This window comes from Phaethon aethereus (assembly GCF_964289735.1).
Source record: "Phaethon aethereus genome assembly, chromosome: 6".
In the NCBI taxonomy this organism is placed as follows: domain Eukaryota; kingdom Metazoa; phylum Chordata; class Aves; order Phaethontiformes; family Phaethontidae; genus Phaethon; species Phaethon aethereus.
In genome coordinates, this window is record NC_138580.1 from 38,642,920 (window position 1) to 38,660,496 (window position 17,577).

At 41.8% G+C, this 17,577-nt stretch overlaps 1 protein-coding gene across 1 annotated transcript in view; it reads right to left on the reverse strand.

Annotated features, from left to right (window-relative positions):
• The window catches only part of ERBB4 (erb-b2 receptor tyrosine kinase 4), a gene marked incomplete at its 5' end in the record, with an annotated part of 635,614 nt that overhangs the window by 87,665 nt on the left and 530,372 nt on the right, over window positions 1-17,577 (reverse strand). Inside the window, one exon of the mRNA XM_082001544.1 lies at window positions 9,276-9,461. Coding sequence (XP_081857670.1) covers window positions 9,276-9,461 — 186 coding nt within the window. The remainder of the gene's footprint in view (window positions 1-9,275; window positions 9,462-17,577) is intronic.

Consider the following 17,577-nt stretch of genomic DNA (forward strand, 5'->3'; position numbering starts at 1 on the left):
GCTAAGCTCTATTCAAATATGGGCACATCCTTCAGAGCCACAGAACCTTTTGCAAATGGCCTTGCAGAGTTTCCTGATGACTCTTACGTGGTTTTAGGAGGAGGTTTTTGTGGGGCACGTGCATACTGTGGTACCCTGCAAAAACGTAAGGGGTCCTAACTTTAAACGTTAATGCCTTGGCCATCTGTTTTTTCTAGTTATTCAAGCAGGATAAGCAATGTTATAAAATACAATGCTGAAAGGCAGGCACTCGCTAGGGAAAAAAGAATTTTAATTTATGAGTATATATAGAGAGAAATCCAGCTTTTGTTTCTGAACTCCAGCAACTTAAAAACAGCCAAATACATATATTTCTTGAATAATAATAATACTACTAATAAAAAATGCTTTGGGCTGAGACATTTCATGCCAAGTCACAGTCCAGAGCAGAATTTTATGGTTGAGTTATAAACCTGAAAAATATGGGCTTATAATGGAAATCCTGACAGACCCTAGTAGGTGCTCCTATAATATCTTGAATTTGATTTAGGAGTGGTTTTCAATAATGCTTTCCCAAGCCAGTCTGCTGGGGACTGCTAGGAAAAATGTAATGTTTTTTGGTGGGTTTTTTTTTTCCCCCCTCAGTGCAGCTCAGTGTACTTGATGAGAATGCTGGTACGTCCAGGCAAAGCCAGCCTTCAGGGCTTTTGTAGCCTGCAGCTGTCAAGTCCCCAATATCAGAGACCCTATAAACGTCAGTGCTAAGTGCACCTTTCATTTAACAAAACAATAAATTGCCTATCTCTGTGCAATAAATTGCTCATTTTTGTGTCTCTGCAAAGGCTGATGTGACTTGTAAGTGGCTGAAAAATCTGTGCCTCTGCTTTTTTTCTAACAAGCATGAACCATGGAGCTGTTTCTGGCAACACTGGATTTTTTGAGGGGAAGGGAAGAGGAAGCCTAAATAATCCAGAAGTCAGATTAAGACTGGAGAAGGAATGATTACTACTCACTGTAAACCTCTCCCAGTCACTGACAAACTGCCAGCAAGGTAACATAGCTGCTCACAGGACCTTACGCAGTACAGAAGGTTACAGCTTGCTAACACAATATGTACCATTACTGTGCAGAAAAGAAATCCCACCACACTTGTGTTAATAGTTCCAACCTTAGTTTAGTCCTCCAGTACCTGCTTTGTCCCAGATTCCCTGTGTGTCCTTGTCATCACCTGCACCCTTCACATTTATTGCCCTGTAAATTAAGCTGTCAGAAAGCTACAAGGCTAGCCTACGCTTGTCTTCTAGACAGCGTAGTCAGTGGAGAGAGATAGTCACCTTCAAAGATTGAGTCATTCCCCCAGCTCTAGAGCTAATGACCAAATATATATACACACACACACACTCTAAAGACCATAAACAACTCAAATACTATCAATCCTGAGGTTATAATAGCATGCAGAAGAGCCTGAGAGAATCAGAAGTCACAGCACAAAGCTGGAAGAAAGGTATCTCTATAATTTTATATAAACCAAATCTCACATTCTTATTTCTGTGGTTCTGATGAAATCTTCCAGATCCCAATATCCCTCCCCCACAAACTATAACAGCACATGGGGTTCATGCAGTCATCCGTTAGCCCGTATTAAAACCCTCAAAACCAAATGCATCATTATGAGAGAAATGAGGAAACCGAGGTCTTCTCCAAACCCTGTAATGAGACACAACAACATAAAAACTCTGGTGGGAGGCAGGCATGATATGATGCTCCTGTACTCTTTCAGAGCACTGAACGGGTACCAGCTAGAGGGAGCCAAGCAGCCAGGGAATGAGAATGAAGGAGAAATGATGACACTGAAGAAAGAGCAACAGGCAACAGAGGTTGACACAAAACACTGTAAACTTAGGGGAAAGACAGAAGTAAAGAAAGCAAAGGACAAAATTACAGAGTGTGAATTTGGCAAGTGGACAGTCAGTCTGAGATAAAGGAAGAAGAAAGAAATGAAAGAAAGGGAAAAAATCTTGTTCAACGTTTAAGTTCATTAATTTTATCGTGCATTCCTTCATTTTAATGGTTTTCACAGGAAATGTCTCCTGTGGACAACTGGGTTTGGTAGAAAAGATAAAGGACTTACTAAACCAGTTCGATACTCCAGATGAAACGACTGGTGAAGAAAGGGGGGGAAACTGCATGAAAGTCTCCATAAATAGGTACATAACTATGCAGGAAATGTGTAACACTGCCCACCAAGGAAACACGCAAAGGACAGAGATGCTGTAATTATTTTTAATAAGATCCAACTCCCTGATTTATTTGGTTAATTATTTCCAGCCACAGCAACTAACAGTCAAGGGAGGAGTCGCCAGGCCCTGATCCTATGTCTCAGCATACTACCAATGACTACACTCAATGTGCCCACATTAATCTGAGCATAGCAGATCAGACACAATGACCAAAGTCCTAACATTTATCTCTTTGCCCTGCCTTGGATGGGAAAAAAATCTTAGTATGTGAGAGGATCAAAAGAAACTTCTTCAGCATCTCACAAAAGCCCAAGACAGCCCAGTATAACCAGAGCAAGAAAGAAATCTGTCCACTTCCACCACTTGAATTTAAAAGCTAGGATGCAGGATTCTGCAAGATCCACCTGAATTTTGTTGCAAGGGCTTCTCAAGTTCGTATGAACCTTTGTAACCCAGGGAGCTGCCCAGCAGGGTACCAAAGATGTCCCTGGGTATGGTCCAGGTGGTATAATGCCCCTCTGAAACTTGATGGCATACCTTCTTTCAGTGAGAACTCTCCAGTGACACCAGAAAAAGGGCACTTCATTTAAATCTGCCGTCTGTGGATATCCAAGTTTTCCAGCAGAGCGAGAAAAATAGTTACGATGAACAGGAATAAGAAAAGAAAACTGCACAGGGGGATTCAGGAGAGTAAAATGATACTTTCCCCACGTATTTTGATTTTGCTCCTCCACTCAATTAAAGCCTTGTTTCAATATGGCTTTAATTTCATAGCCCTTGGTTTAGATCCTACTCTTCTATGCACTGCACTTCCTAATAGAGCGGGTCCATTAGTAAACTACATTTATGCTAATGCACTTGCTTGCAGTGATAATTATCACAGCCCCTGGCCCTGGTCCTTGCCAGTGTGAGCACATCAGGAGGGGTTGGTATAGCATTATAATTATACAATTAGCCTTGTCATGGCAAGGAGCTCTGGGAATAGAGACATCTTGAAGCTTAAAATGTGGACAGCTGATAGATGACTGTCATTATGCTCCTTTGTTCAGTCCATGATGGAATAGTCACTGAGCTGTAGGGTAGGCTTCTTTAATGAAAAAGAAAGACCTTGAACCACAGCCACTATCCTCCACCTCTTCCCAACCTGTCCAGTCAGCCCTGATTCCTCCCACTTTACACAGCTGCTCTCTCATCCCATCTGCAGCCGAACAACAAAAGCTGTCTAACAAGTCATTCCTAATCCATCAAGTCTTGACGGAGGAGAAAGGCTCCTTACCTCACAGTGCAGCCAAGGGGACCTCACTTGCCTCCGGCCCTCCCTGCTCAGGGATGCCGTCACTCCATACATGAGAAGCACAGGCCGAAACCCGTTTAACTTAGGATGTGAGGTTAGCGCTGTACCAGCTTCTGGGTCAGCTTCTCAGTTGCATAAATCAGAATAGATCCTTTGAATTTCACACAGCCTGAAATTTACATCCAGCTGAGAAGCACTGCCCTGGGCAGTAATGAAAGATGCTTTTCTAAAAAGCTTGACATGGAGAGAGGCTTCAGGAGCAGGCAGCAGATAGGCCCTCCTTTTTGCCAAGAGAACTGCAGAAGGGCACTGAGCCCCGTAACGTGAACCAGCTAAAAGGGAGAGATAACAGGGAAGCAGAAAGAAGTGGTAAGGAGGCTTTGCATACGCCTTTGGCGTGATGGCTCCTGGATGCTCCCAGCTGCAGATCTCTACTGCTGGCAGGGAATCCTTAGAGAAAGCAGTGACTGCAAGTGTGCTGGAATAATACTCAATAATCCTGAAGATGTGCATCTGCTTCATTAAAATTTGATCCCTAATTTCCTCTCTCTTTTTCTTTCCTAGAGTGTTTTCAAACATTGCTTTCCTGCATACCTGGATAACTGATGCTGTGCAGGGCTTTAGTTAAGGTAATTTGAAAATTCTTTCATATTGAAAAGGTGTAAAAAGTAATCCTCTGAAGTACTTGATTTTCCTTCCATGACATTCCATTTCCTTCCATTCCATGTATCAACCTACTTCTGCTTTACCTTGTTAGTATTCTGAGGGGTTGTGAATGAATCATTATAGTTCAGAATGCAAGAAACGGGTCTGGCAGCCCCTGAAGGATACAGGGCAGAACAGAATGGGGCACTGGCTAACATCCAGGAGAGCTGAGATCTCCACAGGCTAAGTGATTGAAGGCAAGCTGCTTTATTTTAGGAAGATAATGCTTCCTTTCTCACTCTTCAGCTGCCTTGTCTTCTTCAGGGCAGGAAAAGCTCCTCTGCATTCAAACACTGCTCAACAAAATCGGTGCAGATGTAATGCCAATCAACAGCAGCAGAACGAAACCATAATTGTACCAGAAAAAACAGTAAAACAATAGATGGGGCTGCCTGGGTTGAACTTCTATGCTGAATTTAGCAAGTGTTGTATGCAAAGTTACAGAAGCAAAAATGCATTTCTATACGCCCTTGAGAGAGACAGGGCCTAGCACAGCACAAATAATTCCAAAAGGACTCAGACTAGTTTTCCACTGCCTACTCACCTAGTGGCAGAGTGTAAACTAATTCTTTCTGACTAGAAACCTCAAGATGTTTCTTCTCTTCTTGAAATGCATTTCTGTAGGAATGTCCTCACCACCACTGTTCCAGTCATGCACTGGCTGACAAGGACGTAATTCACCTAGGCTAGAATTCACTTCTAGGCTCATGCTAATCTTACAAAATTTGATTCTCAACCCGTTTTTCAAGGAGCCCACACTATGGACATTCATGAAGCATTATTCCATCCTTCCATACCCTAGGGCCACCAAGGTTGTCACTCTTGCTCCCAGTCTAGGAAGTATCTTGACATGTGAGCATAGTTTGCTGTTTTACTGGACATCAAACTCCACATAAAATTGCTGAGCTGAACTCAGAGCTAAAAGGTTAAACATTCAGCCCCTAAGCAAGACACTACACACAGAAGTGAGACACAAGGAGGTGCCTCATGTATCTGCAAAGCAGAAGGGAAGAACCCCCTTAGACAGAGCTGCTCTCTAACAACTACGTTTTATGCAGAACGCTTGGGGGCTACTCTATTTTTATAACTTTCATCCAGAAAATAAGAAGCTAAAGCTTCTGGAAAGAGAACACAATTATCCCACAGTGATATAACAGTCAAAATAAATTCAACACAATCTGTATAAGCAAAACAAAAAAGCATCCAAGCTTTTTTTTCAATTGGCAGTAGATAGTATTTAATAACTGCCCTATTGTCAACCTTTGGAAACGATCTCCAGAGCGATATGCAGATTGGCAACCAGGCATAGTGCCTAACTAGTTTTTTGCATCTAGTTGTACAGAAGTAGAGACATATGGAAATGAACAGCCTGGCAGAACAAGTGAACTCCGAAGCAATGACTTCGATAAATAAATGCCTGCACATTGGCAGATGGAGAAAAGCGCAGTAGGGAGGAACTGTATTGCAGCAGCAACTTGATTTTAAGCAATTCATAAAAATCAGCCTGAACTTCAAAATCGAGGCATTTCCAATTCCTTCAGTTCTCTTCTTGTTGGGGAAAATTCTCACCATAAAAAGAGGGAAGGTGAGGGTAGAAAGATGTATCTAACAAAAGATACCAGAAGCTACTTCAGGGAACAGATAATTTTTGCCTCTTATTACATTGCTAATCACATTTTTAGTAGTGTTCAGAAAGACACAACCAATCATTCACAGAAGTCTAAAAACGCAAGATGTGGACAGACATTCTCAAGCCGTATGGCAAAGCCTGAAACATGAGCACAGTGGATACAGGTTCATGGGATACACAGACTGTTCCCGCTGCGAATGGAAACTTGTGCTTGATGCAATAGTCACCTTCCGCATTCATTCCTCTGGAGACTAGTCTATTTGTAGGCAAATTGAATCTTTCCTATTTGCAGGCTGCAGACTGATTCCTAGTTACTGTTAAATGTGACAGATGACTGGAAAACAAGTATTACTACTCCCCTGCTGCTAGCAGGGGACTAGCACATTTATTCCACTTTTTGGGATAAGGGGACTCCTTCTCTGGTGATCTCAAAGATTAATCTTCCTACTAGTTCTGACACATTTTCCTGTGTACACTGTCTAACCCCAATCAACATTACAGTTTGAGAGATAGCAAGGGAACAGGCATTCTTGTATGCCATCAGAAAGCACAATGTAACACAGAAAATTCTGTGTGATATTTGCATTACTCTTACACATTACGTGGTGTGCACAGCCTCATGTGCCCCTAACTCTTTCCTCGCTTCACTGATAGCCTCCTATATAATAATTAAGATATGTATCTTTGTGCATAGATGCAACCTGACAGGGAATATTTTCAAGACACAACTGTCATTCAAGTTCTCGAAAGACAAGAAGAAAATACAGAGTTAAAGGTACATTTTAATTCTTTGGAGTCTACTTCTGCAATAGGATTGCAACATACTGGCACGATGTGCAAGTAATCAGTACCTGTGGTAACCTTCTCAACTACAACATGCCATCTCTTACTAAATACCACGGATACACATGCAACAGCAGCATAATGCAGAACTCTGTCAGATGCATACTGATTCTCTCTATGCTGAGTACCAACCACGGCAGTCAAGAGAAGGGAAAGAGACACATGAAGAAACAGAGGAGAAAATAATCCAGACAAACTGCGATGGCCCAGAGTTAACAGGGCAGCCATATGTACTGCACTTTTTCCAAGAAAACGGTTGCTTGCTGCTGTCCCCTTTATGGGTAGCCAACTGGACAAGCTTCATGCTCTAATGTGAGGCCAAGGCAAAATTATCCTCAAGATTATTGTGCTGCAGAAGAAGATTAATTTAATTAAACTTTGATAAACTAACTAAACTTCACTAAACCTCCCCTCAATAACAGGCCACCATCTGTTATAAAGAAACTCCATTACTCTTCCTGACGCTTCATCAGTTAATATTACATGTATGATCTCACTTCTTTGCACTGCTTGGTTACCCACCATCTCAGAACCCAAATATCTGTAATACCTCATCTTCTCCTCCCACATCACATGGTGATCAAGAAAACTGGCACTCAAATGATTGTAGCTAAATCCAATCCCCACATTATGCTGAAACCATTTACAATGGACATCAGTTTAGAACCTGCTTCGCTTTGGTAAGAATCACCACGGGAAAACCATGACCTGCCTTCCACTGACCCTCCCACGGATCTGTCAGCTCAGTAAGCCTCTGCTATGGATCAGGCTATTTGCTTCACTAAATCAGCTGCCCACATAAAGTCCATAGCAAAGCAAGTACAGCTATTAGTCCAATGAGTCAATAGCCATATACATGTACAAACCAAAAATAAAGGTGGATTATCTTTTCACATATGCCACTGTGTACATGTTTTGTAATAAATAATAATGGTCACTATCAATCAAGAGAGTGGAGAACAGATGGCAAGGAGGTTGTGTTGAAAGAAAAGACTCCAACAGGAATATGTGTTTTCTTCCCCCATCTTCCTTGGTCTGATGACAGCACTATTTAAACCCTTGCAAATCTCCAGATACAGGCAATCCCCATCAGTGCATTCCAATATTCCATGCAACTCCGGCTGCTTTACCACCACAACACAGCAGGTTCACAGGCATTAACATGGCTACAAAATGCTGCAACATCTGAATGTGGGTTTGGGATTCCCCCCCCCCTTCCATGGATCAACCCCTCTGCCCAGCATTATGGTCATTTCATCTACTGTCATCTTCAGGCAGGTTTGACAACAGATCTGATCCTGGAAAGAAAATAGTCTCCACTAATGATGAACCTCAAACTCCTCCTCTCTTTGGAGAAAAACTCAGGGCTAACTGAATTTCTCGGTTTTCTTTTGTAAGAAAGTATTTTGCATTCCAGTTTTTTTTGAAAGAAGTGAATGTTTACTTGATGGCTGCTATTTGGTCCAGCAAAACAATTGCTCAAACTCAGGGTTTCTCTCTAGTGCTAAAAGTTTAACATTACAACTTGAATTAAGGTTTCATAATACACGTTGTGGCAAATTCACTTAAGGCTGTGGGCTTAATATAAGACGGCAGCCTGTGGCACACATTTGTATGTAACAAGCATTTTCAACAAAATAATCTAGAACTTTAAGTAACTTCTAAATAGCTCTAAATAAAAAGCGGATTCCAGATTCTCATTCGTAGTAACATCATTGTATACTACTCTGGTTGCAAGAGCCTTTAAAATGGATAAAAGCTGTGGCCCCCCTTCACACTCCCAGATCTTGTTACTCTTTGCATTGATTATCAATAACTTGGTGTTAGTACAACACTGAATTCCTAAACATACCTAAAACATAGTGCAAGGATTACATTAGCGGTGCATTTATGATCACCTCAGCTGAAGTACAGGCTGTTATCTGAACAATAATGTCTTCACTCTTGCTCCTAAAACCCCACAGGAAGGCAGAGAGCATTACACCATGGCAAGCAAAGCAGGATCCACCCCTTGAGATTTCCCCTTCTGCAGAGACAAGCAGTATTACCCTCCAGCCTCAGCTGTTGTGATAGGTCTTAAACACAGCAGAACCATGGTGGTTCCCAAAGGAGTCACATGAAGTGAATATTTATTTTTTTGGCAGTGTGGGGGCAGACAATGGATGGCATATCAGAATTTAACTGGCAATGCAGATTCAGAAAAGTTGAAATCTACAATCAGGTTAAATCAGTATCTATGAATAGCAAACAGTAGAGGCTGAAAAATCATTCTGTGCTCAGCCCCAGATGTCATACAGGGGGCTCCTTCCGCCACTTTTCTTTTCTCCCTGAAAGACCCCCCCATTAACACTGAATTGGAAAGACAGTCAAGAAAAACATTTTTATTTACGTATTAACATGGAATCTATTATACTGTAAGCAGCCAAAACAGCACGTATTTCAAGAACCACCCAACCTTCTTGAAAACAAAAACACACCTGAAAAAAACCCCACAACCAAACAAAAACTCCATATTTTTTTTTGCATAGCATATTTTTCAGTTAGTTATGAAAATGACAGAAAAAGAACAGCATGAACTACATACCTTAGCTATTTGGACACACCAGTTTAGCAGAAGCTGGGAACCAATATTATCCTTATGTTCATGAACGTAATCCAACAGGCAGCCGTGAGGCATCAGCTGAGTGACTAGCTGAATGGTCGGGCTCAGGCAGACACCCAGGAGTCTCACCAGGTGTGGGTGGTCCATGCTGGCCATGATAAGAGCTTCCTGTAACAACAAAAGTAACCCACTTACTCCAGTGTGTTTAAAGGCTCTATGCATAGAAGATTTCCCATTTCCCAAAGAGCATCTAAAAGGAACCAGTGTGCCCTAAGTACCATGAATTCCTGTGTTGTCTATCCAGTGCCAGGCATACCCGGGCAAAATCCAGTCTGATGTAATGTATGCTTGATGTAACAAGCCCCAAGCAAGAGGTCAGACTATCTGAACAGATCCAGTGAAGGCTCATATCAGAAATTTTGAACTGCCCTGTATTCCCTGTCCTGTTAAAGCCACAGAAGCAAATATGTATGACACCTGACTTAACTTAAAGGTCTCATTGGTCTTGTTTTACTTCCCTTAATTTTGTTTCTTGAATATATTTTCCCAATTCATGGTCAATCCATTGGGCATCAGCTTCTTTTTTTTTATGAAAGCAAACTATGCCACTTGTGTATAGTTAGATGGCCAGTTAGGCCTCATTTGGCATGATATTTTATTAAGTTGTGCTTAATCCCTTACTGGACTAGAGATTTTATGCTTAGTATTTTACAAGCTTAAGCATGTAACATATGTTAATTGAAGCTTTCCCAAAGTTCAGCCTGCAAAGGGTTAAGAATCAGGAGGTTCAGCATGGGCTTTTCAAATGTGTCTGATTCTCATACACCCTACTGAAAGTCAGCAGATTTGTTAAGCTATTAGGATATGACCGTGCTGCCCTCTCTGTGACTGTTGTACAGCAATAGCCTAAACTAGCGGTCATGATGGCACAGTAGTAGCCCATCTGCAGGAGCAGTCCTGCCTGTCTCCTGATGTTGCCACATGCAGACCACTACACAACACAGCAGCTTTCTAAATCTGAGCCTCTTAGCTCAGCTCCTGATTCTTCCAAAGTCCTCCACCAACAGATCTTGGGTGAGTTACATTGTTTTTTCCATGGCTCAGCTTCCCACCCCACAACCATGAAATAATATTCCTTGCTTTCTTCTACACTTTATCTATCTTTTCCAGATCGTAAGTTTTCAGAGGTTTTCAGCTAGGTAGCTAGGTTGTCCAACATGAAGGACCAGAAGGACTTGATTTTGGTTACACTATTTGGCCCTAAAGTACATACCACTGACAAGTAGCACTGGAGCTCCTTATAAAAAACCTACATATCTGCTCTTAGAGGTAATTCTGCTATCACAAGCAACTGGCATTCAAAAAAGGCAGGGAGAAAACTTTTCTCTCATTCATTAAGCTGAGTTCTCCATTTCAAGACTAGTTCATCAAGGCAATGGAACAATGAAAAGCGAGATGGAACTGTGGCTTTGTAAAGCTATTTTTGTTCTCTTTCTTTCTCAAAAAACCTATACAACATCTTTCTGACAAGTCAAAGAATATCAGCTGTAATAGTGCCAAAGAAACAAAGAAAAAAAGGATGAGAAAAAGTTGGCATCGGAGGAACATAGCACACCCCCCAACTCATAAAAGTTTTTTTTCGTTCCCTATAGTAAAGCAAAAAAAAAAACCATCCTGGCAAGTAGGCTGAGTTTGTATTAAAGGAAATTGCTCATCATAGTACAAAGAATATTTGAAACCAAATTGCAGAGTATTTGCATAATAGTTCTCTCTCTCTCTCCCCCCCCCCCCTTTTTTTGTTAAAACGAAAAGATGAACAAGGCACTAATTGTAGGGTGTTTTTTTCCCCCCAATAAGAAAAGAACAGATGGCCTCCATTGGGGAGGAGTATTGCCTTCCTTTTTCTTCCTCAATGTTGTGAAGAAATAAAAGAAATAAATGAATAAATAGGTGCTATTAGATGGGATGACTGAAGAAGGAGCTCTGAGGAAGATTCCGATGTAACAAATTAGAAAAGGGATCTTAATTTAAGTAGTTTTGCTCACATGCCAAGTAATATAGTTCTCTCACTCAACTGGTATGTACAGAGTCTCCTTGAAACAATTTTAGCCTCTCTGCTGCTGTCACTAGAAAATGTCACTGAAGGCCACCAGAATAAATACCTGTTGGCAGGTGCATTATCCAGTTTCAGAGCGCAAAATTACTCTGCCTCATTTTTTCTTTTTACTCCATTCACTTTTCTCCCACAGATGCATAAGGGGATACTGCTTGTTGCCCTCTCCCTCTCTGAGTAAAGGTAAGAGTTTCTCCAGGAACTTGGAGTGGGACTACTTTTCTTTATAATGAGGACTGATTAGAACATAGACAAGATATTCTTTTTGCTCACCAAGGGACCAGATGGAAAGCTTGAAGCATGTGCTCCATTAGTCTCCAGCTACTTGCCATTTACAAGTCTGTCTGAGTCCAAAAGAAAGACACTTCTGTACAATCATAAAAGCAAGCAGTGCCATTTGTCTCATTCTGATGTTACAGGAAAGCACATATTCTTCCAATAGTTTTGGGCAACAGTTCCAGAAAAAAAAATAAGTGTTGTTAATAAAATATTATGGACTGCTTTGTAATGAATTGAGACACACAACAGAGAGCAGGGAAGCCTTCATTATAGATCTAAGTCACTAATGGATACTAATTTAGCACAAATCCTGGCTTCACATAGTTATTCTCATTAGTAAAAGTATTGTTATTTTTTTATTGAACTAGCATCTATAGGAGAACTAAATTCAGGGCTGTCTATCCGGCACAGCACAAACACAAAGTAAAAGAGATTGCAATTGTTCTGCTAGAGCCTAATTAGACAAAACAGACAAACAACAACAGAAACATTATGACTTCGTAGCATTTTAAAAATCTGTTCAGCAAATAACGAATACGAGTCCCCATTTTAAAATCTGTTTGGACACAAAAGATCCTAGAGCTACAATCTCCATGGCACTTAGGCACTCTGCAGCCTGGTTCCCAATTAGATTTTCTAAAACATTTAATTAGGTAAGGCACCTAAACTCACAGATCTGGCTGACTGACACTGGCATCTTTCAAAAATGGCCTCTGCAATTTCCCGTATCTTCTGGTAGCCTTATGTCTGCAGACCTTGTCTCTATACTCAGTTGGCACAATTACACAAATTATTTTAAAATTGGGTCTATTCTAATGTAATAGAGAGGAAACTGAGGTACAGAAAAGCACAGCCTACCATCCACAGTCACATAGGAAGAGCAGAAGTGGGAACCGAGCCCCAGATCACTTTATTTTTCTCTTCCAAAAAAAACCCCCCAACCTTTGAAAGTTGAAATAAAAAAAGGGGAGGAGGGGGAGAAGTTATTAAGCTATGGTACTTTATCTTTCCCTCAGGAGCCAGAGTCTTTGTAACATCATGTGCTTACACTAGCATCTGAGAAATGACAGGAGTGGTGACAGTTTTGAAAGGCTCCTGTTGGACACCAGGCACCCTCCTTCATCTATCTGCAGGAGAAAGAAGTCTTATCACAAGAGTAACTCCCCAGCCAAACCAAATCTCTTCCTAGAGTTTGTTTACGCTACTGTTGCTGCTCAGGTATTAATTATCACAGCAGTTGTGTGGTAGCCATACACAGGACAGCTATAAACCAGCCAGCTTAGACACAGGTAGCAGTTGTGGAGCTCAGCTTGCCCTTACTTCTAAGATGTATTTTGCAGTCTACGGTGAGCACTGACCAGCTGAGGCTAGGGTACTACAAGACCTCAAATGAGTTACTTAAAACCAAGGCTATGTATGTATATTCTATTCACAGCAGTGCTTACAGCATTAATATATCCCGAGGGCAAGGCTGGTAAAGTAAGACCTTGATGCAGAAGACAGCTAATCCTGCAGGTAGTTTGACAGGGCCATTGTTGTGTGTCCCCCAACCTCATCATAGAGAGAACAGCAAGAGACTTTAATTGAGCCTTCCATGTTCAACTCGGGATTATACTTCTCAGATATGCTATTCTGTATAAAGAAATCACATCAAGTTGATCGTTCCTCTCTTCTGCCCCTTTTGAATGTGGTTTAATTATTGTCATGTTACGCTCAACTCCTGTGATTTCTATACACAACCCTATATTAAACAATTCTATTAAACAATGACATAAATGTTATTTTAATGCTTTACACTGATACATCTGTCACGCACATTGAGTAACTTAATAGCATACCCAAGAAGAATGGCGAGTTTGTAGGTCCCAGTGAGCTGTCACCAGACCTATGACTCCGGTTTCTGTCAGCAGAGCTGTGTCAATAGGGGTCTGAGAAGGTGCAATTGCTAACCCGCAGTGAGAGGCCAGAAGAAGCCCTTAGAGCACCTGCCATTGGACTGCCAAAACATGCTTAGACAGATAGACCTTATTTAAGTCAGGAGAGCTGGCCGTCACTAATGACACAATGCACAGTCACGTCCAGGCTAAAAGCACTTGTCAACACAGATGACGAACAGGGAACTAGTCACATGCTTCTCACAGGTCACTTAAGTCACCTTCATTCCTTAGATGGCTTTGAAAATCCCACCTAAAACTGTTTCCTGATCTACCCATACTCTGCAGTCATGTGTGAAATGCCTTTAATCTCACTGCTGTTTCTGAAGAGTAACTCAAAATCCAACTAAAGTGGGATTTTAATTTCAGCCTTCTGGCATGACGAAGAAAAAAACGTTCTCCAGACTGTAAGAAGAAAGGGTTTCCACAGAGCTCTGAGCAACACTTACAGCACATCTTATAAGATGGTATTTAACTTCCTCCTTTCCTACTTTGATGCGTAATTGCTAACAATTACAACTGAACATAAGTATTAGCCAGCGTGGTGGTCCCTCCTGAAGAGCATCCTTTGATACTGGTTTTGTTTCTCTTTCATTTATAAACCAGGGGACTTAGAAAAGTGCATGTGCCACTAGCAGTAAAATAACGCATACTTGTGTCCGTGTCAAAAATTTATTCTCCAACCAGAGAGGTCCAGGACACAACTCTCCTCCAGCACATGTTCTCATTAATTAGTACACCAGTTCAGTACATGGTCAAGCATCCCTGCCCAGACTGTTCTGAGATGCTAGAAATTGCATACAGGCAACTCCTGAGACCTGACAGTGAGCCATCACCCTCCTGAGTCCAAAACCATGCTTTAAAGGAAATCTGAACATCAGAATTGGTCAAGAAACCTTCCCTCAGCTCTATGGAGGCTCTGAAACCTATTAACAGGCTCTGCCATTAGGAGTCCTGTACCATGTGGTGGATCCCAGCACTTTCTAATGCAGTGCTTGATAACCTCATCTTCTTGTTGCTAAAAACTTCACAGAATCACAGAATCACTAGGTTGGAAAGGACCTTCAAGATCATCAAGTCCAACCATTAATCCAGCGCCACCATGTCCCCTAAACCATGCCCTGAAGTGCCACATCCACACGTTTTTTGAACACTTCCAGAGATGGTGACTCCACCACCTCCCTGGGCAGCCTGTTCCAATGCCTGACCACTCTCTCAGTGAAGAAATTTTTCCTAATATCCAATGTAAACCTCCCCTGGCGCAACTTGAGGCCTAACAAGGGAATTAGCATTTGAAGCAATATTGATTATCTCCTTATATCAGACTTAAATATTGAGCAGAGGGGAAAAGATACTCCTTCTGAAGGCTTGTTCTTTAACACATGAGCTTCCTAAGTGCCAATGGCCATACCACACAGAGCAGCAGGAAAAGCTCGCTTATAGGTAGCCAATGTCCTTTCCAGTGCTCCACATACACATGCTATCCCTCAGAGCCAGAGCAGGAGAAACATGCTCCCTGTTCCAGAGAAGTACCACAGATCTGCTGCCCCAATTCAGCAAGTCCAGGGTAAATTTTACTGCTCCAATTAAGCTGGATGAACATATGCACTTGAGAAAGAGTTTGGTAAGCAGGGACAAAGTCTGAAAAATCTTTGGTTTCCTAACCTTCTGCTTCTAACTGTTCTTGCCACAAAATGCCCTCAAACAAAACATAAGAAGCCAGAAAAGAACAATCCACCTGTTTTTTCTAATCATTGTCAAGTAAATAAATGTACTTAAAAGCTGACTTCATACTGTGCTGTGCATTTTTCTTGAAAGCACAAGCTGTGCTGTGGTAACAGGAGAGATACTAGAGTGAATACACTGCTTTTTACATTAATTTTACAATGCTTCTAATGGCTAGGGCAAACACCTGTCTGGAATGTACGTCTGACCTGCTTTGGGACAGATCCAATTACAGTCCAACATACTTTCAAAGCATTTTGTTTTTCTGCTAGGTCTTACAAATTTTTTAGGTTATAGCTGACTTAGATCATGCAGCCTGCACAATTACTTAAGCTGAGAGACAGCAGAAGATATATACTCAACGCCATACATGCCCACATTTATTGTGCAACAATGATACCCATTGTTTTATTTCCCCTGTACTTCCTACGCAAGATGCTGTTTTCAGTTGCTGAACGGCATTCCTATACTTTCAACCTTTGGGCTGCAATTTTTCACCACTCGGGCAGATACTCTCTGGAAAGCTTCTGTTGAAATGTCTCAGCCATTTCTAAAAATGAAATGAGAGATGCCACTATAAGGAGCAACAAAGGATATCAGAGTCCCACCGCGGGACAGTAGCAAGCAGAGGGAGGACAGCAACAGTATAAACTGCCACAGCTGTTTTTCTAGGAACCGTTTGATAGTCACTAGAAGGAACACGTTTAACAGGGCACTTTCAGGCAAAAGACTTGGCCACAGCTTCTATAACCATTTTTACTGCTGTGTAATACAGTGAACACCACCTGAATGCTGCAAGGGCAGATTCAACCCTGAGGTTACTACTACAGGACTGAGCTAGATGCTTTAACTTGCCTCATGTGAGTATGGTAGCATATCCCTGTGACGAAACAGGTTTCTGTCACTGTACCCTCCTGAGAGACGGTGACAACCTAGGTTGTGTACAACAAATTCTCTCAACTTCTCACTGGAGAAGCAGGACTCAGCAGCAAAAGAAGAAAGGTATTAATAAAAAAAAAATATCTTTCTATACATCCACATCCATACTCCAAGAGTAAAGCAAGGCAAATACTAACCGTAGGTACAGTTTCATCAATGGTTGTTGCACAGAAGCATAACAGTGCACATTCAGGTCAAAAACCTATATGCACACTCACACAACCAATTGCTCTTTCTTTGGCAGAACACCGAGTTTGGCTGGTACAGCAAGAAATAACTAGAGGTCTAAACCAAGGCCTTGTTATTAAGGAACCCTTAGGAGCTGTTAGCTAGAGTTTTGCACTAGCCACCATCTCCTTGAAACTTGACCCATGCTTGCTTTGCTTCAGGAAGCCATGTTAAGGAAGCTATATGTGACCAAGCAGACAAGATAACAGCATGAGTCTTGTTAACACGCGTTTCCTCAGAGCCAGGACAAACTCCTATGATTAAAGAGACTACAGCACTACTAGCTTTAAATGGGTGGTTTTGGACTTTATCTTGTTTGGACATAAGAGATTTGAGTTTTTCTGAGTCCAGTTTCCAATGAGGAGCTTGACCAGAGGTCTGTTGGGTAGGAAGTGGAGTCACTGCATACTTAGAGTAGAGCACAAGCGTGCTGCACCATTAAATGATGCGATCGACTTATTCCTGCAGAAAGTTCTGGAAATCCACAGCTGTCAAGTGTGCCACTACACCCAAAACTTTCGAGGGTAAAAACTAAGAATGAAAAAGAAAAGGAATTCCACAGCAGGGACTACACACTGCGGTCTATCAGGCACAAATGTGACAGAAACAGCATCTGGCAAGCACTGCTCACTTGGCTCTGACCAAACTAGTGCCATCGGGAGAAGCTGGCACCAGGTCAGTGTCCCACCCTGCACCCAGGCTGCACCCTGGTGATGAGCAAGGAATGGTACAACACTAGAGTAATATGCTCTCTTGTGTCCAGGAGCAGAGCTGGGCTCTGACTGGGGCACTGCTCAACGGGTGCACAGTCTTTTCTGGAGGTGCTATGTGTCTTCAAATGTGCTGCATTTCTCAGAGCTGCCATACCCTCTGAGACTCCTTTGCTTGTCAGAGCACTTGCACACAGCAGAGACGGTAGGTAGTCTTACTGACTCAACACTGCAGAGGCACATCCTGCATTGTTGACACTGAATTCAATACACGCGATTGCCCCATGCGATTCAAATGCATGAGAAGTGCCCCATTTTCCTCCAAACACTTACTTGAAACTAGCACTATTCAGGGA